Below are 27,330 nucleotides of genomic sequence, written 5' to 3'. Positions count from 1 at the left end.
GTATAAGCTAAATAGTGTTGTCTAAAATCAAGAAATTCTGATACAAATTAGGCCTTGTACTAGTACAGTAATAATGCTCTGTTGCACTAAAGTTAATTTGAAATATTTCTACTTCTTCTTTATCTAATATACACTTTGTTAATTCTTCTGGTAGTTTTTTAACATCTTTTACCACAAACTATTATACAGACAAATTAACTGTATTTAGTAAGAACAATCTGTATATGCCAATGCAGTGGTGTCAATACAGATGTAAACAACAGTTTGGTACTTATATATTTAGTTTTCATTGGATTCCTAACCATTTAAATAGTGCAATGCCACCAAAGACACACTTATAGATACAGAATTATGTAACATCCCACTTCAATGAAGACAATTCATATCATGAGATTCTTAAATGAGATGAAGTTATGGACCACAATATTTTGTAAAATAAAGCCTTTAATGTTTCCCACAGAACTGAAATAACTTGATAAGTAAAGCATCTAAGGCTGCAGTAGATTCAGATATAATACCTCAATCTGGAGCAACTCTATCATCTTCAAAGTGGAAGTAATGGTTATGAAATAGAACTCATGCATAGTTTTGATTAATTGGCATATCAGTTAATTGTTTTTTTAGAATTTAATCATGAGTCAATAAAAACTTATTTTGAAAAAGTTATTAAACCTTAAACTCATACTCTTTGTAAATTGATTTCAGTTTTTATAAAGTGAACTGAGGTAATATGGTACCAAGAAGCCTAGCACACAACCTGTTGAAGAAATGATAACTAAGCCAACTGATCAGTTAATTATTTCCAACTTGTACTCACATGGTGAGAAACTGGCTTGGACTTTTGCTTATCTCAGCAAGCATCTTACTCCTGCCTACTGTATAAATTCATACTTCACCAGGCCAAACTGAGTAAGTAACAATATTAAAGGATCTTTGTATGATTTGTAAACAGTAACATAACATTATTGGTAGAAAGTCAATCATCAGTGGTACTTAATATAATGGGTCAGGTGGATAAAACATTTAAACAGGTACAATGGCACACACTAATAGTCCAAGTTTGTGCTAGTCCTAGAACCAAAAATATTATTTGAATCATACGTTCACATGAATGTGAGTATTTGCAGTGTATTACCTTTGTCTGAATATCCTATGTTAGCATTGCATACAGTATAATACATTTCCTTGCAAGATCACATGAAAATTTAAATTATTTCCATCAAGCTGAAATAAATATATATCCATAAAGGTCATAATACTTTCATAAACTTTTCTGTTCATTTAAGTTGTTATAAACTTTTTCATTGAAAAACTGTTTTATTGTTACTCTTCATACAAAATTATTAATTTGATAGTAAGTTTCCCTAAACTAAATTATTTAATTTTTTCAGAAATTAATTATATTTTACTCACTTAGTAGCATCAAATACATTGTTATATTCATTCAAAATTTATTTTAAAAAATATTTTTTAGGTTGTCTGTATTATGCAAACCATTATTATTGTTAAAATGTTTTCATATTTCATCAATTATTATTAAAGATCTCCTTAATATCCTTAATAAACATTTTAAATATTTAGCATATTTATAAGGAATTCAGTTTTCTAAAATTATACGGTGTAATTGATTTTGATGAAAGGGTAATCAATTAAAGACTGCCATTCTGTTTTCGTTTTTTTTAAAGAGAAACATTGTAAAAATGCATTATGCATGGATTCCATTGAAAGAAAACTTTTCTAAAGCCTGGAAGAATTTCCTCACTGGTCAAAGTGATACAAAAATTACAAATGCATTGAAATGCAAACACTGTGAAAATATCATTTCAAATATACAAACACCAACTGGAAATTGCTCTGGCCACCTTTTGCACATCTTCTGTGTTCACATCTACTGATACATAACTATAAATTCTGTTCTACTATCCAAAGACCAACTGATCTTCCCCAGAATTGGTTCTTGTCAAGTTTGCAGCAGTAAGCATTTTCTTTGCCACCCTGGCCAACAGTTCAGAAATCAAAAACGAGTTGAAAGCCCAAAGACTAGATGCCTCTAACAGATAAAAGTATCGGGACAAAGGGAATTTTCTATGGAGATTGATTGATTGATTGATTGATTTAGTGTTTTATGGCACAAAGCAGCGAGGCTATCTGCGCCAGATAAAACGTGGCTGATAGTGATTTGAGTGTTACACAAACTACACATTGGTACATCAGTTCCAGATAAAAGAAAATGATGAGTTAAAAAACTGTGACCAATGAGTAGCCTAGTGAGAACAACTTCCTCCTTCCAAACTTTACGGAAGCTAGATGGCCAAAGTCCAATTTTGGGTTTGATTTGAAAAAGTTTGTTGTCGCGTTGCTCACTCCAAGTGGACTGCCAGCTTGCACGGAGCCGAGCCTTGAAGATAACACCATAGTCCATGTACGGAATAGGCATAGGAGTGATGGTGCTGAAGCAGACATATTTAGCTGCCATGTCTGCAAGCTCGTTCCCGCGAATACCAACATGGCCTGGTATCCAGTTTTTCTGGATAGTATAGAACTAAGCAAATCAGTATAAATAGTGCAGTTGGAGTACTGCTCAGCTGCAATATGATCCAGGGCAAGAAATATGGCATACAGTTCAGCAGTGAACACAAAAGCTGTAGAAGGGATTCTGCGCGCAACTACTGACCCATAGCAAACCATAGCAGAGCCCACTGAGTTACTTGATTTGGAACCATCTGTATAAATGGGAACTGAATGATTGTTTGAAAGATATTCATTGAATAAAAGACGGTACTTCCAATCTGGAGTATCTGCCTTTTTTAGGTGACTGAAAGAAAGGTCACATTTGGGGGCTGTAATAAGCCATGGTGGGATGGTCCAACCTGTGGAATCTGCAATGTTATCCAAGGACAGACCCAATTCATCCAATTGCGCCCGGATGCAAAGGCCAAACAGAGCAATGACAGATCGTCTGTTCTGAAAAAGTACTGCCCACCAAGGAAGGAAAACACATTTCCAGGTGGGATGCTTTGGTAAGGAATGAAGTTTCGAAGTATATTGTAAAGATAGTTGCAAACGGCGAAGGTGTAGAGAAGGTTAATGAGATTCAATGTATATACTTTGAACTGGAGAGGTACGGAAAGCTCCAGTGCAGAGTCGAAGTCCTTTTGTCTTTTGCTGGGGTCCAGCATCTTTAAGGCCGAGGGTCTGGCAGAGCCATAGACCATTGATCCATAATCGAGTTTCGATCTAATAAGAGCACGATATACCTTTAACACTGAACAGCGATCTGCCCCCAAACTGGTAGAAGAGAGAACACGGAGGATGTTCAGTGCTCTTGTGCATTTGACCCGAAGCTGCTTTAAGTGTGGTATAAAGGTCAGTTTACGATCAAAGATAAGCCCCAAGAACTTGATCTCCGAGACCACTGGCAGCAAAACTTCACCGATATGAATTTCAGGATCAGGGTGAATACCCCCGTCGATGGCAAAAGTGCATGCATACAGTTTTGGAGAGAGAGAAATTAAAGCCGTTCGCCAGAGTCCACTTCCGTACACAATTGAGGGCGGTTTGTAGTTGCCGCTCAATATATCTCATGTTTGATGACTGACATGAGATGTGAAAGTCGTTGGCATACAGTCCATTCGCAACAGTGAGAGGGAGTTGTTCAGTGATGGCATTTAGCTTTATACTGAAGAGTGTAACACTCAATACACAGCCTTGAGGGACTCCAAGTTCTTGTACATGAGAATGGGAAAGTGTCGAACCCACACGAACTTGGAATCTCCTGTCCATTAAAAAATTTTTAATAAACATGGGTAGATGGCCACGTAACCCATATGTATGGAGGTCTCGCAAAATGCCATACCTCCATGTTGTGTCGTAAGCCTTCTCTATGTCAAAGAATATTGATACAAGATGTTGGCGGTTGAGAAAGGCTTCTCTGAGAGATGTTTCAAGACGAATTAGGTGGTCTGTGGTGGAGTGCTGTCGACGGAACACACACTGGGTGGGCGAGAGGAGGTTGTTTGATTCGAGGAACCAAACAAGACGAGCATTAACCATCCTTTCTAATGTCTTACAGAGACAGCTCATCAAAGCAATTGGATGGTAGTTTGAAGGAATCTTGGGATCTTTCCCTGGCTTAGAGAATGGTAAAATAATAGCCTGTCGCCAGGCATCAGGAAAAAACATTCTCCTGCCAGATCCGGTTGAAAACAATCAGAAGGACATCAAGAGAAGCAGGAAATAGATGGTGCAGCATGTCATAATGAATATCATCAGGTCCAACAGACGTACTGGCAGACCGATGAAGGGCCATTTTTAGTTCCACCAGGGTAAAGGGACAATTATAGTCAAAGAAACAGTCAGTTTGAATGGAAAGAGGTGATCGCTCTGCCCGAGTCTTGATGGCCAGGAAGGTGGAGGAACAAGCAGAAGTGCTAGATACCCGGCAAAAGCTTTCACCTAGAGTGTTAGCGATGTTCCGAACATCAGTCACCTCCTGACCATCAGAATGTAAGATCGAGAGGAGGACAGAATTGTAGTGCCCATTAACCTTTCGAATCCTGTCCCATATGATCTTGGAACTGGTGGTAGAAGATATGCTGGTTGTGAACTTAATCCAAGATTCCTTCTGGCTTTGACGTCTTACCCACCTAGCATGTGCTTGGGCCCGTTGGAAAGCAACCCGGTTTGAAAGTGTGGGATATCTACGAAAAGTATCCCAGGCCCGCTTTTTGAGCCTTCCGTGCTAAGTGGCAAGCAGGATTCCACCACGTAGAGGATATCGTGTAAAACGTGTCGAGGTTTTAGGAATACACTGAGCAGCTGCATGTGTAATACAGTCAGTTACCGCTGCTACACAGTCGTCTATTGATGGCTGATTTACGATGGCAGGATCAAGTTCTGCGAGAGCAGTGAAAGTGGACCAGTCTGCCTGATCCAGCTTCCACCGGGGCACGCGGGTAGGGTGGCATCGACCACGGCCAGTCTCTCTCAAAAGGATCGGAAAATGATCACTGCCTAGTGGATTACTGTCAACCCTCCATGAAAAATGGGAGAATAATGAAGGGGAGCAAACTGAGAGATCAATAGCAGTAAAGGACTGACTAGGTGCATGAAAGTAAGTGGAAGAACCAGTATTGAAAAGAGAAAGATTGTGATCAGAGAGCATCCGCTCTACAGATCGGCCCCTCCCATCAATAATATTACTTCCTCATAGGAGATAATGTCCATTAAAATCCCCTAGGATTAGAAATAGAGATGGCAACTGTTCAACGAGAGCATCAAGATCTGATTGATCATATGTCTCTCCCAGGGGACAGGTACAGAGAACAAACAGTGATGGTATGACCCAAGGAAACACGGATGGCTACAGCCTCCAAGGGTGTGTTGAGTGACAAAGACAGGGTGGGCACGTGTTGATCAACTAACAGTGCCACCCCTCCATGTACTCGACCATCACACAACCTGTCATTTCTGTACAGAGAAAACTGCCGAATGGAGACAGTATCAGCAGTTTTGAGAAATGTTTCTTGTAAAGAAAGACAAACAGGATGGTAGGAAGCAATCAGCATTTTGATATCATCCAGATTAAAACGTAAACCTCGACAGTTCCATTGTATCAAGGAGGCCATTTTTAAGAACAGGTAGGTGAAGTGGCTGGAGAACCCTTTGGTTTACGACCACGTTTTTTTCTTTACTGTCTTTAGTCGGAGGAGGTCTATCAACCTCCATGGATCCTGCTGTGGGTCGGGTGGGCAGGTTTTTGTTATTGGAAGGGGAATCCAGTGACTGAGGAGGCGAACAAATAATTGTTTTGTCTCTTGTGGTGGGAGAAAAAGATGTATCAGAAGAAATGCCTGTATTTGAAACTGAAGGACGTGGATCTTGAGGTTTGTTGGAAGGTATGGGAGGAACAGAGATGGGTGTGGAAGTCTATTCATCAACCTTTTTAACCAACTCTGGGATGTTTAGATCCCAGAGAAGGTAACCAGATAGAACAGAACCTTCCCTGGGAGGTCCCCTCACCACGTACAGGAATCCACACCGAGGGGATTCTATGGAGAACAGTTTCAAGAGGAAATGAAGGTTGAGAAAAATAAAAATAAAGATGCAGGTGAGAGATTTTCTTTGTCACTATATGAGTGTATCTATAAGAAAGAAAAAAGTATATGTATCTTAATATGCATTCTATAGGAACAAAACTCTATGGATTTGGTATAATAAGAGCTCAGGTCAACATGCCAGCTACCAAGACAAAAGCTTTGATTTGGATCTAAAAGAAGACATCATTGCTATTTTCACTGATGGTGCTTCTGTAGTTAAAATTATGAGACAGTTAATGGGTGTGAACCACTAGCTTTGGCACAATCAGGAAATTTCTCTGGTTGTTGTTCATGTTCTACATAAAAAGTTGGGTACAGTTGAGGAAGCAAAAACTGAAGAAGTTAGTATTCATGTAGAGTGAAGGATGATGATGAAGGTAGAAGACAAGAAGTGAAAACTGGAATGAAGAAAACTCTAATGAGAACATCGATTTTACAAATGAGTTTTGAGGGATGATTGGAAAAATAAAGAAAAATGTACACATATTTGGTAAATCTTCAGTTAAAAATGATCATTTCCAGAAGCTATACAAGACTCAAAAGAAAAAAGAATTATTTTTACTCATGGACACTTGTACCAGGTGAAACTCTATGCTCAAGATGTTAAACAGATTTTTGGAACTGAAAAATATTGTTGAAAATGCTTGAATTGACCTTTCTGCACGAAGTCATTACAAAACTGAAAAGTGTGCACCTCTTTAAACGAGAATACTATTGACAAGCTATGTTTTCTTCCATGTTATCTCATGCATATTAAACAATAATAAAAGGAATGTCCATTCAAAAATCACCAAGAAATGTCCAAATTCTTTATAAAATATTTTTAATGTGATGTTTATATTTAGAACTGGTGTAGAGATAGATTTGTTTTTTTTTGTTTTGGAATTTTGCGCAAAGCTATACGAGCACTATCTGCGCTAGCCGTCCCTAATTTGGCAGTGTAAGACTAGAGGGAAGGCAGCTAGTTGTCACCACCCACTGCCAACTCTTAAACTACTCTTTTACCAACAAATAGTGGGATTGACCCTCACATTATAATGCCTCCACGGCTGAAAGGATGAACATGTTTGATGTGACGGGGATTCGAACCCGCGGTCCTCAAATTACAAGTCGAACACCTTAACCCACCTGGCCATGCCAGGGCTGTAGAGATAGAAAGGTCTTAGTGGTATCAGTCCTTTCTAGATAAAGCATTGTGGACATCTTGGAAAAATGACATAATTAGCAGGCTGTATTTTTATTGACAGTATGACATAAATGAAACAATGAAATATTCAACTTTTAACCATTTTAATCAGTTAATCATAGATTAACTGGAAAATTTAATAATTAATGAATTTTACAAAACAATTAATCACCAATCAGGCACTAAAGAGAACCTTCTGGACAAAAAAAAAACTATCATAATGAATCTAGGAATATATTCTGTTACCATTAACAAGATAATATGATTGTATTTTGAAAGTGATGGTAAATGTTTACATGTTTATAGCCATAGTTCAATATAAATAGTTGAATTTATGAAAAGATTACTTTAGAAATTAGAATCACAGCAATCCCATTCAATTTCATATCTGTCAAAAACCATAGTGCAGAGTGCAGCTGCTATAGACTTATGTCTTTAGGCTATTAAACTGGGTCTTGAGAGCTGACAGTAGGATGTCTGTTATTAACCCTGTTAATATATATGGTCAGGGGTGTAGATCCTGAGGAGGAGGGGATGGAGGGTATACATCCTCCCGTCATTTTAGGTGGGGGTATGGTGCATACAATCATCCCCCCCCACAGTTTGGTCTGTTGAATTGTTTTATTGCATCACAGGCCTACAAATTGTGCATTTGTTCTTATGATTCTTGTGTTCTTACCAATCGAATTACATAATTAGGCCTAGATGTTGGCTCTTTCAGTAGCCGAAATGTACATCTTTAACATAGACGTGCTTCTAAGCTTTTCAATCTAAGCGATAGTTCGTAAGTATCAGTCAGTAGGCCTAAATATACATGCAAGTATCGTGGCAACAAGATTACTCTGTGACTGCATGTTTACAGCTTTCAGGTTCATGTAATCAGAGATTACCAATTTGAAAATTGAACAGTCCACACACACTTTCCAAACACCCTGTAGAATAAATGTTCACAAGAAGTTTTAATTTTTCACTAGAGTGTTACAATTCAACACAAAAGAGCAGCACATGATAATTAGGTGTATTTTACGTGGTAGATCTTCAAGCAAAGTAGCAGACAAAGACCAACAGTATGTTCTTGACACTGATTCCATACTCTGCTAAGCCTTATAACACATTATTAGAAAGATATTTCTTTGTTGTAGCTGGAATTACATAAGAAAAATATCCACAACAATTCAACCAGACAGTGGTGACTTAGCTGATCTGTCCTGTGTTACAATCGAAGCACTATTGTTCTTTTTCATCAACTTCTCAGCCAGCTTGATAAAAAAAAACATCCTTAGCTTGATTTTGTTAATATGGTAGAAAATAAAAGCATTAATGCTGATAATATCTATCAAATCAATAAAGATTCTATAATAATATTTATTAATCCTGTTCTTGACACAAGAAAGTTCATACAGAGGTAGCTACCCATCACTACCACCACACTACCCACGTTCTTATTACAACTGCAGCAGGTTGTACTACACTTTGTTTTCAAACTGCAAGCTTCAGTGCCATGAACAGTACTTACAACTGTTATATTACATATACTTATCATTTCAGAACCAGCTTCTTGACTGCAAAACCTTGTTTCAACTTTACTGGTACTCTCAACTTTATGGATCCATTATTCTTGATTTTCTTTGGATCCATTAGTTTTCATTTTCTTTGCTTTTCTATATTTCACATACATTTTAATTAAAAACAGCATAATCTCATCTAAAAAGAAGCAAGGTCTTCCTTGCTTTCTAGTAGAAATGATGATGGCTCTCATGTTTACATGGCATGTATACAAAAGGTTTAATAACTTTTGTAGCAAAAAATTTGAGAGAAGCATCTAACACCACTTTTCATGAGAAAAGGGCAGTTGGATGCCTCATGGTCCATATCACAAACTATTTTGTAAAATGCAACAGTATTCGGCAATGAAAACAGTATTAGTATCAGACTAATATACAATAATGCTGGTTATGTCCAGCATAACCAGTTAAGTGATTAAAGTAAACATAAATCAGAAACTGTTTACAGCTCATGGGTTGGATAAGCTCATTAAGCTTTCTATTTTAAGAGAAATGGAATAGCAGAGCTTTGACAATTCAAAGCCAATTCAGGTTAGCAACTACAGAACTCTCATGATTCCTCACCTGCTCTTTTTCAGGTCTATTTACTTTATGAAAATTCTTTTCCAACTGCATTATACTGTGTGACAAGTGTCAAAGCTTTAATGTACAGTTGGCAATATAGTTTAAGTGTTTATCTTGGATCAACAAAATATTACTTATCTGCTTATTCTCAAGTTATAAGGTTTTCCAAATTTTATTGGCCAGCAAAAGAAAATACAATTGTATTTGGTTGTTTTTAAACTTCATTTCAGTATTATTCTCTTTTGAATTGATATACGTAACAAAAAAGAGCAGAATAAATATGACAGAAAGGCATCAATATTTTCCATTCAGTGACCAAAAATAAGGATGACCAGTCGAACTGGACAATCACCTACCTCCACGAACTTCCCCGTTTGTACAAATGGCTGACATGGACAGGGTTGTCAAAGTAGTAACCACAGTTGCTAAGAGAATAACTACAATGGATAGACCTGAAATGTAAACCAATATTAAAACCACAATCACAACATAAGAACACAATCTATCAAAATATTATTTCCTAACTCCTCGTACCTCTCTATTAGTACAAATCGCTGACATAGACATACTAGTCAGCATAGTTACTGTCATAGCTAAGACCACAATAACTATGGCTAGACCTGAAACAAAAACAACAAAATGTAGTTGATGTTTCTTAGCTATGTCTATCATCTGAGAGAGAAAGGAATATTTCACAGGAATAGGAACATTAGAGAACATGACTAACATTTGGTCTATTAAGCATATTATGTCTTTCAAAAAAATAAAATTACTACTTATAAGATGCTCTTATTCTAAAACAAAATACCAATTTAAAATGTGCTTATTTTGAATAATGTTCAACTTTTACTGTACACATTAATTTCATTACACTATTTTCTGAATTGTATACTAGTGAACGCTTCAAGAAATTTTTTTTTTACCTAATATATATACATACATATAAATAGAATGAGCAGATTTTATTTATGAAAACATAAAATTAAATTACACCCATAATGGAAGCTATATACAAAAACAAAAATTAATCCAAACCTTACAAGGTATGCAAATAAGCAATTATGAAGTCATTATAATTTACATATGAAAACGAGTAACAGAACAATAAGAGATTAATAGTTGAAAGTAAATTGCTAAGCTTAACATATAAGATAAAAACAGCCTAGTCATAGTTTTAATTGATAATTTAAATCACAAAATTTTGATGTACTTCCATCTAACATGTTGAAATACAACACTGGTTTGTCAAATGATACAAGGTCTACCTGACTTTCATCCACCAATCACAATCTCACGAATAATAAAATACCATTAAAAAAAGCATATCAATGATATATTATTTTAAATGTTATTTATACATCATAATGATCATATATATTTTAATATCACTTCTCAATTATTTTTTACAAATTACATATTTGAGTTTTAACAACATGATAAATAAATTAAAATGTTTCTAATAGCACTACAAATAAACATTCACTATGAACTTTCAAAAATTCAGCTGAATAATTTGATGTACAGTAGTGTTAAAATGCATAACTACAACATAAGTAATTAGAAAAGATGAATCACTGCACAGAATAAACTAGGGTTAACATTTCTCCCTGAACACTATGAATCTAAATTACATAAGTTATTTGACTCTGCACTGCCTTCTCTTCCCTAGAACTACAAATAATAAAAATATCAAAAACAAAATTAATGTAGACCTTTAAGTCTTTTGTGTGTAAACAAAATAATTGTAAAGGCATAATATCATGAAGTAAGCCATTCCACAAGTTCATAACCCAAACATTATTTAATTGGATGCTAGTGAGCATCTAAGCTTTAAAAGCTCAAATACAAACATTCAAATTCCTATTTCCAGCCTTTTTAATAACTGCTCAAAGAAATCACTCATCAAGATACAGCTAAGGTTTCTTTACATTTGCCCATCTAAGCATTAGTCTGAATGTTTCTTGCTTGCTGCAGTGTTTTACTACCTACTTAACTGTTTGTGGCAATAACTGAATCATGACACTTTCAACTTATCTCAATGTACCTTCTACCTTCATACTGTATATAAGCACCTTGTTTAGATAATACTGTTACCATTCTAGACTAATCTAATCTGGAGTCTCTAACAGGAACAGCAGGGTGTGTGGAAAGAGGTGATTATTACTGGAAATACATTTTAAATTTAAGAAAATGTTAACTTCTAAACTATGCTTATCTCTTCTCACACTACAGCTAGGATCACACATTGATAAGGAGATCATTATCCATACATAATACATCTGCATAGATTGTAGGCATGCCAATATAAGGTAAGCACCTTAGTGAGGGAACCTTGCAACCTTCAGAACAGGTATGCTCTTCTCTCAGAACCCAAACCATGCACTGCAAGTGGAATTTGACATAATCCATCATCATCATTGGCCAGACCCCAACGAGGTAGCTAATGTTTCACTACTCTTGGAAGTATAGAGCTACAACTACTAAATCGCACATTGGTGGTTTTGGCATTTTAGCTGCAATATATATATTTATGAATGGATCACAACCTATAGCTACAGAGTGATATGTTCAAAACCACTAGAATCACAATGACAGGGGAGCAACACCAAAATGGACAAATCCTCTCCTCAACCTGAAGAAATCCATAAGGTAATGCCTTAAATTTGAAATGATGGGATCTTGTGTGCCATACTCAACCTGAGAAAATAAAATCCAGTTGGTCTAGAATTATGAATACTCATCCTCATTCCACAAACATATGGATTGCTTCCAGAATCATGGAAAGGATGAGGAACAAACTGTGCTTAACCAAGGACCCAGGATGTGACTACATTACACTTGGAATTATGAGAAAACAATGGATCTTTTTCTACAAATTACATACTGAACCAATATTGATCAAAAAGAATGGCCATGCTCAACACAACCAGATAAAGAACATCAAATCTGAACCAGTATTATGAGTAGGCTCCCACGTAAACTGGAGCCACTCCTAGGATATTCTGGGGAAAACTTTCAGTGTCTTGGTTAGGAGAGTCTGTAACTTTGCTCTCTTCTCCAAAAGTTAGGAAAAGTCACTCAAACACTGGAGAAAAAATCTCTGCCCACCATTTCAGTGACTGGAAAAACGGGAGTGGTAAGGACTCCCTAGTTACATTTATGCATTGGTATGGTAGTCCATGAGTGACAGTTAAGCACAGTACAGTAATAACACCTGGTCTGACTCTGTGCAGTCTTATGAAACACCTCATTTTCAAAAGAGCCTGTTGTAACCCAAATACAATATAATGTGTAGTGGTTGCCAGTGCAGGTTTGACTTGACAAAAGCACACCTGACTGGGTAACACTTGCCACATAGAGGGACCCTGAAAAGTAAAGAAGAGATGTGATTAGGAATAAAAATACTCACTCCTCTTTATAATCTAATAGATTCACTTAATATAGCTGCAGAACCCTCATGCTGCCATATGCTGCAAATAATGTGAGATAGAAATATTGGAAAGGCCCACACATAGTTCTCCAGTGGGCAATTCAACCAGGCTGCTAAGGACACAGAATGCAATGAATCTGATGAGACTTGACTTGCAAAAGTCTCCTTGCCTCCAAAGAGAGCCAAGAATAAGTAATATGGATCAATTTTCATACCTGCCCCTTCAAGATAACCAGGGACAAATCCTGGGAAACTGAAGGTATATAATGAATAAAAAAAAAAATGTATAGCATCCCTGAAAGGTTTAGCATGGAAACCTAACACCTCAAGGCCTGAACTGGACATAACAAATTATCAGAATCTGACTGACCATAGAGGTAAGAAACAGCAGTCAGATAAATTAGAAAAAGGGATTCGTCCCCTTCCCTGGCAGCCAGCGTCTAACATAAGAAGGATGTAGGTATTATGATAAAGCATCCTGTGTCCACAAAGTGCAAGCCACTCTGATTGGTGATGGCTGTATACTAGCAGCAAAAAAGTAAATCTTAAAGGAAAGGTGATACATACTACATGAGGTTATGGCTCAAATGATGTCAAAAAGGTGTATGTAACACCACTTTTATATCCAAGTTGAATAAATGAAATGACTTGAGGAAGTCAGAGAGCAGTGGGGTATCAAAGAATGTCCATCCTCTCAAGTATTTAAAGGTAATCAATAATCTCACCTTATATAGGGTGACTGTGAAAGATGTGAATCCCTTGTTAAAGAGCTACTGTTGAGATGAATGAACAAAGTAGATTCAGCCTCCTTACAATACACCATTGTCAATACATGTGCCACTTATGTAAATAAATGTCCATCATGGGACAATGCAAAGACTGAGATAGACACATGGCAGCTGGAGAAGTTAAAATCCGATGTTGTGTGAAGAACCACATAACCACTGCACATGAAGTTTGACGTCCAGGATATATATTTGTATAAGATGTCAGAATATGGCTGTTCCAACATAGATAGTGGAAGAGGTGATCACTCCTACAGGTTTGAACCAGCAAGTCTTGCACTACAAACAGAATGCCATAAGGAGTTGAACAAATCATTGCTAAGACATGAATAATAGATGAATTGATGGGTAGACATTTCAGTCCACTCTAGTCCAATCCTGACTAAATGCATCTATTTTCAATGCCCAACAGTGAGGTACTGGAAAGCAAAAGGCTGTTAGCTGAATGGACCAATGAGTGGCAAATGCACTGATCATTGGTGTCATGAACCAAGAGCACATCCAAGAGAAAACCCTTTGATATCTGGAGAATCTGGTTGGGTTGAGACAAATAATCAAACACAAATTCATCATCCCCTGAATATAGCAAGTTAGTAAGATGATATGATAGAGGTGAGCTCAATATAGAAAGTCCAAAGTTCAAAATTAAAGAGACCTGGACAGAATGCTCCCTTAACAGGAAATGTACAAAACAACCACACCATTATCAGAGTGAAGCATGATAACTTTGCCCTCAAAAATTTCAAACAAGGAGAAATCACCCATTGAACAGCAAGAAGTTCTATAATACTGATGTGTAGGGAATCCTCATCATCATTTAACAGAGCATAGTCTCCTTGACTCTTGAGTTATACACCCCATCCCAATAAAGCCCAATAAGAACTGGAACAGCTTTCTCTCCAATGCACCCTTGACCAAGAAATCTCTGACAGTTATGGAAAAAGGTTCCAAAATCCAATGATTTGTAGTAGACAGAAACACTACAGCTTGGGAAGATAATGGTTATGGAAGTGTGAACTGAAAGACTAAATCTGACATAGGGACCTGTAATACCCAAGAATCTGTTGTAAAAAATTTCCACATTACCAGAAATTCTTGGAGCTAAGCCTCTAGAGACCTCAGTGCCATACAGTAGTCACTGCCACTACCGACAGTGTTCTGACCAAATGGAAGAACCTCAGGAATATTCTGAGTACCAGTTAACTGAGAGGCTGATGTCTGTGACTGAAACACTCAAAGAGGGGCAGAAGTATGATACCATATAGTAACTAAGGAAAGCCAATAAGCCAACATACTACAACAGGGATGAAAACAGATGGGCAAAATCAACCCTTGAATCCCAAGACTCTGGAATGCCCACAAAAATCAAGGGTTGGATAAATGTACCTAATGTAACACATAGAGGGTAGCAGTAGATAGATGAATACCCTCCAGTATCTCTATTCAAAACATCCCAACAACATAGCAGCCATGAAACTAAAAAAAATACAGAAGCTGATATTTTAATCAAGGTAGATACTAACAATGGTCCTAACTCATCATCAAATTGATGTGGTGATCAAGGAAAGGTGCAGGGATGATAAATATTTCAGTATTGAAGTTAAAGTCAGATGAATCACAGAAAATTGTGATCAATTCATGTTGACCATTGACTTCATTCTGGAATCCCACATTTTTAAGAGCAGGTCTATTTTCTGGTGGTAGTAGAGTAAAGAATGTTGTTCTGAGAAATGTGGTAGAAAAGGCATAGCAGTCCTTTCACATAACTGAGCAGTAAATTTCCTTGCATGAACTTCAATATCTGGGGATAGAAGTAGAACTAAGTACTCACCTTTAGACCTTTCCACCATCAAAGAAGGTGCAGATGCAAAAGTGACTGGGGAAAACTCAAATTTCACAAACTTAATGTACTAACTGAGAAAAAGGAGCTGGAGGTATATGATCTTGACTGGACTCATGAGAAGGTCATAGAGTAAAGGAAGGTGCTAGAAAAAACCAAATCTAAATTATCTCCAGAATGTCCAGGATCACCCACAAATGCAGCTTCAAATTTCCCTGGGGGAAACACCTCTGGACAAGACATATTTCTCCATCTCACTACAGATAAAGTCACCTCCATCCCCAAGTTTGTGAGCAATGCCAGATATCAGAAGTAGGTTAGGAAATAACTAATTTGTCAAATACATTAACTTGGTATTTCATGTAATAAATCAGCTTCCCAAAAATTATTATTGTTATTATTTTAAATGAAAATGAAATAAGTAACACAAAGAATGTTCAATGTATAGCCAATGGTCATACCACAGAGAAACCCATTAATTAATGCTTTGTTGAGAAAAAGTAAACAATATTGTCTAAAAAAATGCTTATATACAATACCAAGGCAGAGAGTACACTGACATAGATAGAGAGTGTCACGAGACACACAACATTAAGGGCAATTCCGTGGGGAATAAAAGACTTGAGCAAGTGAGAAAAATCATCAATGCTTAGAAAGGCACAAGAAAAGAAACCCTAGCCATCAAGTAATACCTCCAGTGTGAGTATAGGTAACTATGTTTGGGAAATGCCTTTGAAAAACATTAATAAAATTAATATGGTGAATAAAATCAGTATCACTTTGTTCATTGCATTTTTTTTTACAATTATTGTAACCCCCTTCCAAAAGCGATCTTTTTTCTTTTGAAATTAAATTATTTTTATCAATAAATTTTTGTTATATTTTTTACCACAGAAAAACCACTATAATGAATAAACACATAGAATTTTGTGTTCTCTGTCATTATTGACACGTAAAAATACAAAAAAGTTAATGAATGTCATCTTCATTTTTTATAGTTTTTTACCCTTGAATTTTAAAATATTTTGCTTCTATTATCTAAGATTTTGTAAAAAACCTTCACAAAGTTCTATGATATATATATTTATATATACACACACTACTGCAAAATGTTTACAGTGATGTTTTCTTAGCAAGAAATAAAAAGTTATAAATTCACAACTGTATTAATGAAAATGTGTTATTTTTTTAAATAAATTAAACCACAAAGAAAGATTAGCCAATTATAGAACTAATTTTTCAAATCCTTTTTCAATTTTCTGTAAAAAACTAATTATTGTTAAAATATTTTATATAAATAGTGTTAAAGTATATTATAACTACTTTCAAAGGGTTACTTTTCAAAAAACAAACTTGTATTCATTTAGAATAATTTTGTTACAAACAGAAAAAAAAGTATACATACGTATGACATTGTTATGAGGTTCTTCCCTACCATACTTTTAAATTTCTAAATTATTAGTTAGCTTGTACAGTGTACATTATGTGTATGAATATCAGTTTCACAAAGTTTAAAATCTGATTGGTAACCACTGTTGTCCTCAAAACATGTCCACTAACTGTAATTGATATCTTCTTTTTATACTGATGACCATTCAAAATGAAGAACACCCAGTGTAATGGAAAAGACAAATACAAGTAAAAATCCAGTTACTAAATTCTGAAAAGAGACGACTTACCAATACCAGCTTGGCCAACAACCCAAGAAAGTCGTATGAAAAGCATTACTCCCCAAATGTTCAGTAAACATCTTACCTATACAAAATTATAAACGCTTAAATTTTGGTTCTTCTTTGAAGAACTAATGTCATTAAATTTAGCATTTAAAAAGTGCAAAGAAAGTCTATATTCCATTTAACAACAGTTTCTGAGGGCTCAATTATGAAAATAAAATGAAAAGAAAAATCAGCTCTCTCTCATTGCTACTAATTTATTAGTGTCTTAATTCATTTGTTACTGAAAAGGAAAAATTATGAAATGTATGAATAATTTATATATAGAAATTCCTAGAATTATGCTAAATAGAAAAATTAAAAAACAAAGACTGTTTCACTATCATAATTCATATGCGATTAATGTTACAAAGTTTATTTTTACACACCAATAAGTCACAACAATTTCAATGTTTTAAAATCCCATACTAAGAAATAAAAATTTAAAATGCAATAAAATGTGTAATCTTCTAATCATTTAATAGCTTGAAAAATGAGATAGAAAATGTCATTTTAAATTATCTTAACAGCAGTCAGTTTTCCAGTTTATTTATAATTATTACATATTTCTCTCTATTTGATGCTTAGATGTAAAAAAGAACAAAAGGACTAAGGAAAACACATTTTAAAATTACAGTTATTATACTCTATAGCATATTCTCTTTAAGCCTATCAAGACAATTAAAGTAATAGCTCATATCAAAATTATTCATTAAAAGTACCACAAAATAAGTAAGATATTCTTCTTTTAACATGCTATAGAAGCTGGTCTTGTAACATTAATGTACAACAGATAATACAGCCCTATAACCATATTAAAATATATCTATATTGATTTTATTAAAAAAAAAAGATCATTCATCTCTAACTATTAAGTTTATTTGATAAACCTTAACTTGAAAGAATAAAGAACATCAATACACGTTAATTCACCAAGTAAGCAAAGTTACAGAAAACAATTCTTCATTTGAAGTAGATATGGTAGAGACAGTAGTTAAAGGAAAATATAGCTTTTGGAAATTAGAGTGTGATTTAAAGAGAGAAATTTAACCTTTTGCACACAAAATACAGTGACTAAAAATGACCTTCACGAAGTTAAAAATAATACTAATAGAGCTAAATCAGTGAGGTTAATTATAATCAAGTAAGCAAAACTATACAAAATGATTCTTCATTTAAAGTGTGTATTGTAGAAACAATGGTTAAAAGAAACGATAACCTTTGAAAATAACAATGTGATTTAAAGAGAAATTTAACTTTTTGCACACAAAAAAACACAGTGGCTAAAAATGACTTTCACAAAGTTAAAAACAATACTAAAAGAGCTAAAGTAGTGAGGTTAATTATAATCAGTTGGTTCTATTAAGTAACAGATTTCAGCCGTTAACATGTGCAGGTGAGAAACTAGGGAAGGGAATAATAAAAAGAATAGAAAAGTATAGGAATGAAAAATATAAAGATATTATAGTTACACATAATTCCATATAGAATAGTCTGTAGTGTAATGGGAAGAAAAAACAGAAATTATGTTATCCATGGGCTGAGATGGAGGATATAACTGGCAGAGCAAGTGATATATTAAAGGGTGCTTGTAATAGAAATGGGTACATCAGAGGAGTCAAGTATTAAGTACAAGACACTGATAAAGGCATCCAAAAAAACTTAATAATTAGATCACAGATACTGTCAAGATGTAAGGATGTTGGCTGTTTGAATTTGTGGGATCAGTTCAATAACAAAAGGGAGGTTTTGGAGTGGATGGTTTACATCTAGAGTAGAGGCAAGTTTGGTTGTAAAAGTTATTAAATCAGCTATAAGGGCAGCTTTAAACTACACTAGACAGTGGTGATAACCAGAATAATTAAAAAAAATTTAGGTGTTTAGAAAACTATAGTAATAGGAACAAAGTATAAGAGCACTTTTAATGATAGAATAAATTGTTATTATTGTAATGTTAGGATTATAAAAAATAAAATGACAGTTTTAGAGAATCAATCAAACTAGAGTGCTTTGGTGTTGTAAAATAACTGGCATTTAGCTGCATTTTAACAGTTTTTACAAAAAGAATTTTTTTTAATACAAAAGTTTAATACATATAAAGTATTACAAGAAAGAAGAGATGAGTGGCTTTGTACAGAATTTGAGTTACAGCCAGTTTAAGTTGAAAATATCAAGACTAATAGCAATAAAGCTTAATCTGTTTGGGTTTCTGTGAGTGATTTTAAGGGAAGAAGGTTTTCAGTTGAAATGTGCTATTGACAACTAGATTAGACTAACAAAATTAATAAGAAACTCTACAGTGAGACAAAAAATGCAGCTGTCAGTAACATTATAATCACAGTATAATTCAGTTTCGTACATATAGATTGGGATATGTTACAGTCAAATAAATACAAAGACAAAATTTTTGAAACTTCAAGATGGTTTTCTTCAACAGTTAGTTAGGAAATCTACTAGGAACAATGCTAATTTAGATTTACTGTTAACTTCTAATAAAGAAATGATTAACAGGATAGGGCCTGGAGAACATCTGAGTGCAAGTGATCATTCCTCAATTATATTTGATGTTTTGCATCATATGGAATACTGAGATTTTAGTTCAATATTTCAAAAAGATAAATTGAAAGGATGATGTAGGAATTATCTGTGATTGGAGAAACTGATCAAGTGTGTTAAACATTTTTAAATAAATTCTCAAATAGTCAATATAGACAAGCTCCTAAGAAAAAAAGGAGTGGCTTCAAGTAAAAAAACATTGGTTCATAAAAGGTATAAATGATAAAGTTAAAGAAAAGCTTTGTAACTAAAATAAGTTTAAATTGTCTGCACTTATGGAAGACTTTGGGAATTACTGAAAATCAAGAGAGGTGGTCAAATGAGAAATTAGGAGATCATTAAAACAACATGAAAAAATGTTGAGTGAAAATGTAAAAAATATTTAAAATGTTTTTAAATACATTAAAGGTAAACAAAATATCAGGATAGTAGTGCCTTTTAGATATGATACAGGAAAATCAACCCCTAATGAATCTAGGATGTCTAGTTTAACATATCCTACTTTTTAAAAACATTTGATAAATGAAGATTTAAAAAGTGTGTTCATCCCAAACAGTTGTTTTGTGGAAATATGATGGAACAAGATGACCTCATTAATTCTGAGCTTATTAAGAAAACATTTGGAAATTTAAAGAATCATAAATCTCCTTTACTACTTAATATTAACACAGGGTTTTCAAGGAGGTTAAGGACTGCATACGTGATTCACTTTCTATTATTTTTTTCTGAGTCTCTGAATAGTGAGCAAATGTCAAAAGACTTGAAGTTGGCTAATGTCACACCTCTTTTGAAAGGAGGCAATAAAAATTGTTTTAGTAACAACAGACCTTATCAATTTTACATAAGTGGTAGGAAAACATTTAAAGGCCTTGAAAAAAAGATGCTTAGCAACAGTATTTAATAATGTTTCTACCACATAAACCATTGAGAAAAAATATGTTAGCACAAAGTGTAAATAAATTGACTTACCAGCACTCCCTTGATCCATCCTAACTTTACAGCTTCACTGGGCACAACTTCATCACTATCAAGTTTACTATGCTTGTAAAGATTCTGTAAAAAATATATATAGAAATGTTTATTCCATAGTTTCAAACTGTGTGTGTGTGCAATATACAAGTTTTTTCCAGAGACTTCTCTCTGGATTTTATTTTGTTATTACTTTTGCAAAATTGAAGGTTTTACTTCTAGATGCTAACTTTTATAAGCTAGATGTGAAAATGTATCATTTCATAGATATATTATTTCAAAACACTTGGAGTAAACAACCAGACTGTGTTTATAAATATCATGTGCCTCCATTACTCAAGTTCTCTACAACAGATCAACCACTAAATGAAATCCTCAAACACCCCTAGCTATATATATATATATATATATATATATACATACATACACACACAGATACATACATACATACACACACAGATACATACATACATACACAGATATATATATACACATCCAAACATAATTACATTTTTTGCTCAAACATGTAACACAGAAAGATTTTCTGACAGATTAGTTCCAAAATATATTTCTCTTTTTTTTTTGTTTTATGCAAATTTATTTGAATAACAATACGTTTCACAGCCTGGAAATAGTACTAACATCTGAACGTGAAAGTTTTGGTTATTATTCAAGGAAGAATAACACATTATGTTTATATTCGTGCTCAAAAATGTATTCAGTGAACAAAAGTTTATATTTTGCCACAGCAAAATACGAAGTTCTGTGAACGAGAGTGCACTACAAAATCACTGCCTGGTTTCCAAATTATTCAGAAAAGGATATAACATATGATATATCCTGTACATCAATGTTCATAGTAATCTAACTTAATTTTCACAAATGCTTAATCTAATCTCAAGTGTTAAGTGTTATCGAGTGAGTTCTATCAGTCTTTGTATATATATGAACGTCAGTCCCGTTATTTTTATAGCTTCTGTGCTGTTCGACCACACAAACGACTCAATCATCTTAATTGACCTACATCACACCCCACTTTGTCAAGTCCTGTTTATTCAAAGTTCAGACACGTTAATTTGGTTCAGCTACATGCAGTATTGTAGAGTGTAGCCTTTATGAAAAGCTACTGTGATACGCCGCGTGTCAGCACACTGTCAGTACTGCTCTCGCATATTATTCATCATTCTTTTCTTTTTTTCATTTTGACCTTTGTTTCCTTTTGAATAACTCCTCGAGCAGTGTAACGTGCCAGTGTTCTGCTCTTAGTTATTTTTGTTATCTACATTTCATTTATTCCGATGTGATTTGTCTGTCAATTTGTGTACATTTATTCCCGTATTTTGTTGGAGCTTTACTTTAACCGAACATACAAGCTTGTAACAGGCACCGACGAATCACATGCCATTATAACATCGCAACGTCACTCAGTACAAAAATAAATACATTGCTGTTTTTCAAACAAAACAATATTACATCTGTAATGTACAGACACGAGTAATTCTTTGCATAACAGCGTAAACTATAAAAATAATTTCTAAACTTCATGATTATTTTCACTGTTAAAGGCAGGTAACTTATACGCCACCAAATCTTATACTTAACACTCGTTGTGTAAATTTTTTTTCTGTCATACATCTAAATTTTGTTCCAGTTCTTTCTAATTTTAAAGTCAATAAGGCAAAATAGAGTCTAATCTAACACAAACAATATATCCGAACGAATAAAAGAATGATTGCATGCTTCTTTATAATTAATACATGCCTTTTTAATCGTCTTACACGAAATACTGAATATTTTTAAATCACGTCTACCTCACGCACATGCGCACGTATAGTAATTTTATAAAAAGGTCGAAGAGAGTGAGTGGTATCGACGTGTTATTCGCAGATTTTTGGAAACTTTGAACTTCACACAGCTACTACTATGGTATTATTGAGTACTGTACTAGAAGGTCTGGATAAGCATGTGTGATGATGTTGATCATTAGAATTACAATGATTTCTAAGATAAATACAGCATACAGTCATATACTCTTTGCAACAAATATATTCCTCTACCTACCATCTTAAGAGGACGTGATGGCTTTTAGTTATAAAATGAAACTAACACGATCAGCATATTGGATAGTACAGGGTGTTCGGAAAGTCACTGTGCAGTTTTGTCTGTTAATAAATATATAAGTGCACAGTGACTTTCCTAACACCCTGTATAACCAACTGAGGCTGTGATATTTTTTTCCTGTTAGCACAGATTCAGACAGAAAACGTCTTGCACACAGGTGAGTACTTTACTAACGGAGTTAAAGCGTTAACTTATTAATAGTTTCTGGTAAAATTGTTTAATAACTCAAACTGTCACGTTCCTCCCCTACTCTCAAAAATAAGGACTGCCCTTACAGACCTTATCTCAGATAAAATAAAATACAACTATCCCGTTAAACCGTAGATAGTATCTCGGGTAGAAGGGGAAAAGTACAAGCACTGTATGAAACAGTAGTTTCTATAATCAGACCTTAGAGATACGTGGGACCGAATTTAACAAAAGACTCCAACTAAAGTTAGAATGTTCTTCAATAAAACATAGAAAAATGTTAATATTTTGTAAACATAAAATTAAGTTGCATTAGAGGAGTAAGGTATGTTACTCTCGCAAACTGTATTCTCTTCTCTTGGCTTGGCCTCAAACCAACTTTGTTACACTAATTTAAAATTAACAACGTGATCCAGTGGTACTGGTAGCTTTCTGTTAGTGTTGACATACGCAATAGAACTGCAGGAAACTTACAGGATGACACACTAGATAAATCATTTCATGAGGCTCAAACACGACAAATTTCCTCATCTAATGTTACTTACAGTTCTAAACAAATAAACAGAAACTCCTTTAAGCATAAAATAAGAAAAAAGCTGTATTAAAAATATACAATTAAACTCAAACTAACCCTTCAACTTAATAAAAATGAAATATATGTAGAGCTATTAAACCTATATTCACAACATACATACACACACACACACATATGTGCATGTAATTCAGAAAATAACGTCATTCAAATATCAAAAGTAACAAAGTTGTCAAGGATCTGTCAGACATGCCTTTGCATTTGGCAAAAAAATAGTCATATTTTGAAATTATTGACCTGATTGCTAAAAAACATTTGCAGAATTTCCCTTTCATGTCCAGCAACTATTTAAAATATGTATGAAAATTGCAATCTTTTCTCCTTTAAACACCAATGCCAAGAAATACAAATTATAACAATAATAATAAAATGTGAAAATACAGAAACAGAAGTGTTGTGTATGTAACCGATTTTAACAGATAAAAGTGAAAAACAACAGTGATTTGCTAATAAAATACAAACTAAAAATAATTATTGAAATCAAACTAAAGATAAAAAGTTACTGAAAGTGAGCAATACTATAAAAAGTAAACTGAAGTAAAAGCAAAAAAATATTACATTTACATGACAAAAATATTTATTATTAAATCATGAAGCACAAAATAAATCTTAAGATCACATAATAAGAGCAAGCAAAATCACCTTTTATAATCCTATAAAAATTTAGCTCACTTTTTAAAACAAATTAGGTTATTTGTTTTTGTGAAAAACCATACAGTATGTGATCTGTCCACTATGAAGCCTGAAGCCAAGATTTAATGTTGTAAACCAATAAACTTAACACTGCCCCATTATGGGACAAATAACTCATTATGCACATACACAAAAAGCTCAAACACACAAGAAAGAAAGACTGCAACTCACTGAATAAGATGTATATATAAAAAGTTGCTTTGATATACATACCTTTGGTGATGGTGATTTTTATGTAAATAAACACACAGCTGCACAATGGGCTAGCTAAGCTCTGTCCACCATGGGTACAAAAACCCAGTTTTTAGAATTTTAAGGCTACAAACATTTCTGTTTCACTAAGGAGGCTTTAATATACAATGTCTGTATATTAAAATTATCAAAATATTTTCTATACAGTTTATTTATAACAGATGCAATATAAAATATGTACACAAAATGTATTGAGAAGTTTAGAGAACATTCATACCTTTACATGAAAAGGGAAAACAAATGCAATAAAAGTAACTATACATATGTACACACACATTTATATTCATGGGATCTAGCATGTCTAGTTCATAGTGTGTGTTTTTCTTACAGCAAAGCCACATCAGGCTATCTGCTGTGTCCATTGAGTGGAATTGAACTCTTGCTTTTAGCATTGTAATTCCTTAGGCACTGCTGTACCAGCAGGTAACAGTTCAAAATGATAGAAGGTCATCCAGGGTTGCTGTTGATTGCCACTCTTCCAATAACAGCTTGTGGATTACTTCTATAGGTTTATTCAACTTGCATTTAGTCTCTACAAACTCTACTCTTAATCTCTGAAATCTGTTGAAAGACCTGGAGCTCTCCAATTAATGCTCTTAGTATCATTCCTCCTTATGAAGTGTGTAATCTCAGGTGGCTTTCCTGCTTGTTGCTCAGGTTTGACTGTTTTCTCCATTGCATTACCACTTTCTAGTTCATAGTCTTTTAAGATAGTAATTAGAACTTCACTATTAAATTCTGAAATTCTTGCAACCATCATTTTAACTATGGCCCTAATTCTGAGATGCTTTACTAACTTGGTTTTATTTGGTGAACATAAAGTCTTGGATGGACTTCTGGTTAAGTTTGAAGCTTGATAAACAGTTTTTAGATTTACTTTTTTTTAGTCTATAGTCCCATACGAGATGAGCCAAAATCTATTTAATTTGGCATCTTTGTTTTTCAGATTCCTCCAAGGGGAGACAAATTTTCTTGTTGCATGTTTAATCTTCTGTCAATGCAATTTTCACTACACATACACAACTGGACATCATTATGCAAATTTACTCAACCCTGAATATATTAACAGATACTTCTCATGTAATGTCAGAAATTAAAGTTATCCATGAAATGCCATTTATATGTATATATCATCAGAACACACCTTGATTTTCTTGTAAAACCAGAATCAAGTTGCTAAATAAAATATTTTACAAGTATTTTATCATAACATTTCACTTAATGGTTGAGATAGTTAACAATTATTTTTAGTCATTTTGCTAATGTCCTAAATATTGCATCTACTAAGATACTTGTTCAAACTATTGAAAACCTACACATTTTAAATATACATAATATATTAATTTAATATAATATATTAAATATATTAACTACAAATACTGCAAAAATCTTGCTTCTCTTCCCTAGATAACTTTAAAAGTAAGGGTAAAATGTTATTTTAGCTGTTAAGCTTATTGTCTCCACGTTGCAGATGTCACAATGCTATCTTATGTTGAGAGTTGTCTTTAACTCGTAGCCACAGTGATTGAGGGAATCAAAATGTCATTACAGTCGAATACAATATATACAACGTGACATTCCTTCTTCCTCATAATAACCAAGGAAGGTATGTTCAGTGTTGTTTTCCCACATTAGAGTTAGTTAGTACTCAGTAGTAATTTTCTCAGTACCTGTAGCATCACTTTGTTTACACTCTAATTCTTGGTCAAGCCAGTGTTGTAGAAACTCATCAGTTTCATCCTGCAATCATGATCAATACATCTTTGTGCACCACATAAATGCCAAATTTTATAATTTGAGATTAAGTTACTATTAGATAAGAAAATGACTAATCCAGTCAACTTTCAGTGACTTACAAATTGCTGAAGTGCAACAGAGATGCATCCAGTTTCTATTTCAAAGTGATGTTTTTTACTATTTTATCATACATTCTTATCTGTCTCTTGGCATCTCTTTCCACCTGTTGGCATGCAAACTCTTGCACATTGGTCAATATGATTAACAATCACTGTACATATTCTTGTGAAAATACAAGTAGTGATGAAAGTGTTTGATAAATATTACAACTGTAAGCACTTCTTTCTTCATCACAGTTTGGCAAATGTTAGTATCTGGAGTTCTATCAATTATCATTTTAATAATGGTCATTGTTATGCTGTGTGCTTATACTATAACACATTGTCCTATTCTGTATTTGTGACAAGAGTATTCCAATTCCACTGTTACTATAACTAGGATGGATGGAAACTCTTCACTGATAAAGACAGCATCACAATAGAATCAACTGAGGCAAATTTTGTGACTGAAAATACTTCATATTTAAATGTGATTAAACCTGATGTAATGCTAAAGGTAGTGTTGCTATTGTTGAAAAATTGGAAACAGAATAGCTATAATATAATGAAAGGTCAATAAAGCTTCATATTTTTTTTTTGTTCATTAGTTCAGGCAAGTCCATCATTGATTTTACTTTAGAAGGATCTCGAGATAATCTCTCCTTTCTCACTATATCTCTGAGAAACTCTTCATGAGAGAACATTTTTGTGGCTTTAGTCTTTGTCATAATCACCTAAGTAATTATTAATAAATAACTTTTTACAGTTGGACATTATTTATTAATTAGTTTTTATGTTTTTGACAACTAATCTACTGCCATCTTCAGAAACGTCCTGGGTCTTCTTAACAAAAAATACAGAAAGTCTGGTGTCTTATCCACTCAACTGGAGTGTATCTCCTTAGAGCTTGACACAGCTAATTATTTTAATGTTTTCAGGAATG

At 34.0% G+C, this 27,330-nt stretch overlaps 1 protein-coding gene across 5 annotated transcripts in view; it reads right to left on the bottom strand.

Annotated features, from left to right (window-relative positions):
• LOC143240785 (solute carrier family 12 member 2-like) overlaps nucleotides 1-27,330 on the bottom strand; it is a 121,590-nt gene that overhangs the window by 51,633 nt on the left and 42,627 nt on the right. For all 5 annotated transcript variants that reach the window (XM_076483838.1, XM_076483837.1, XM_076483840.1 and 2 more), the window contains exons 2-4: nucleotides 20,706-20,789; nucleotides 17,148-17,223; nucleotides 9,770-9,865 (exon numbers count right to left, since the gene is read on the bottom strand). In XM_076483838.1, coding sequence (XP_076339953.1) covers nucleotides 9,770-9,865; nucleotides 17,148-17,223; nucleotides 20,706-20,789 — 256 coding nt within the window. The remainder of the gene's footprint in view (nucleotides 1-9,769; nucleotides 9,866-17,147; nucleotides 17,224-20,705; nucleotides 20,790-27,330) is intronic.

This window comes from Tachypleus tridentatus, chromosome 13, assembly GCF_004210375.1.
Source record: "Tachypleus tridentatus isolate NWPU-2018 chromosome 13, ASM421037v1, whole genome shotgun sequence".
NCBI lineage: Eukaryota > Metazoa > Arthropoda > Merostomata > Xiphosura > Limulidae > Tachypleus > Tachypleus tridentatus.
The sequence above is the reverse complement of the archived record's forward strand: the minus strand, read 5'-3'. Positions and strand labels throughout refer to the sequence as shown.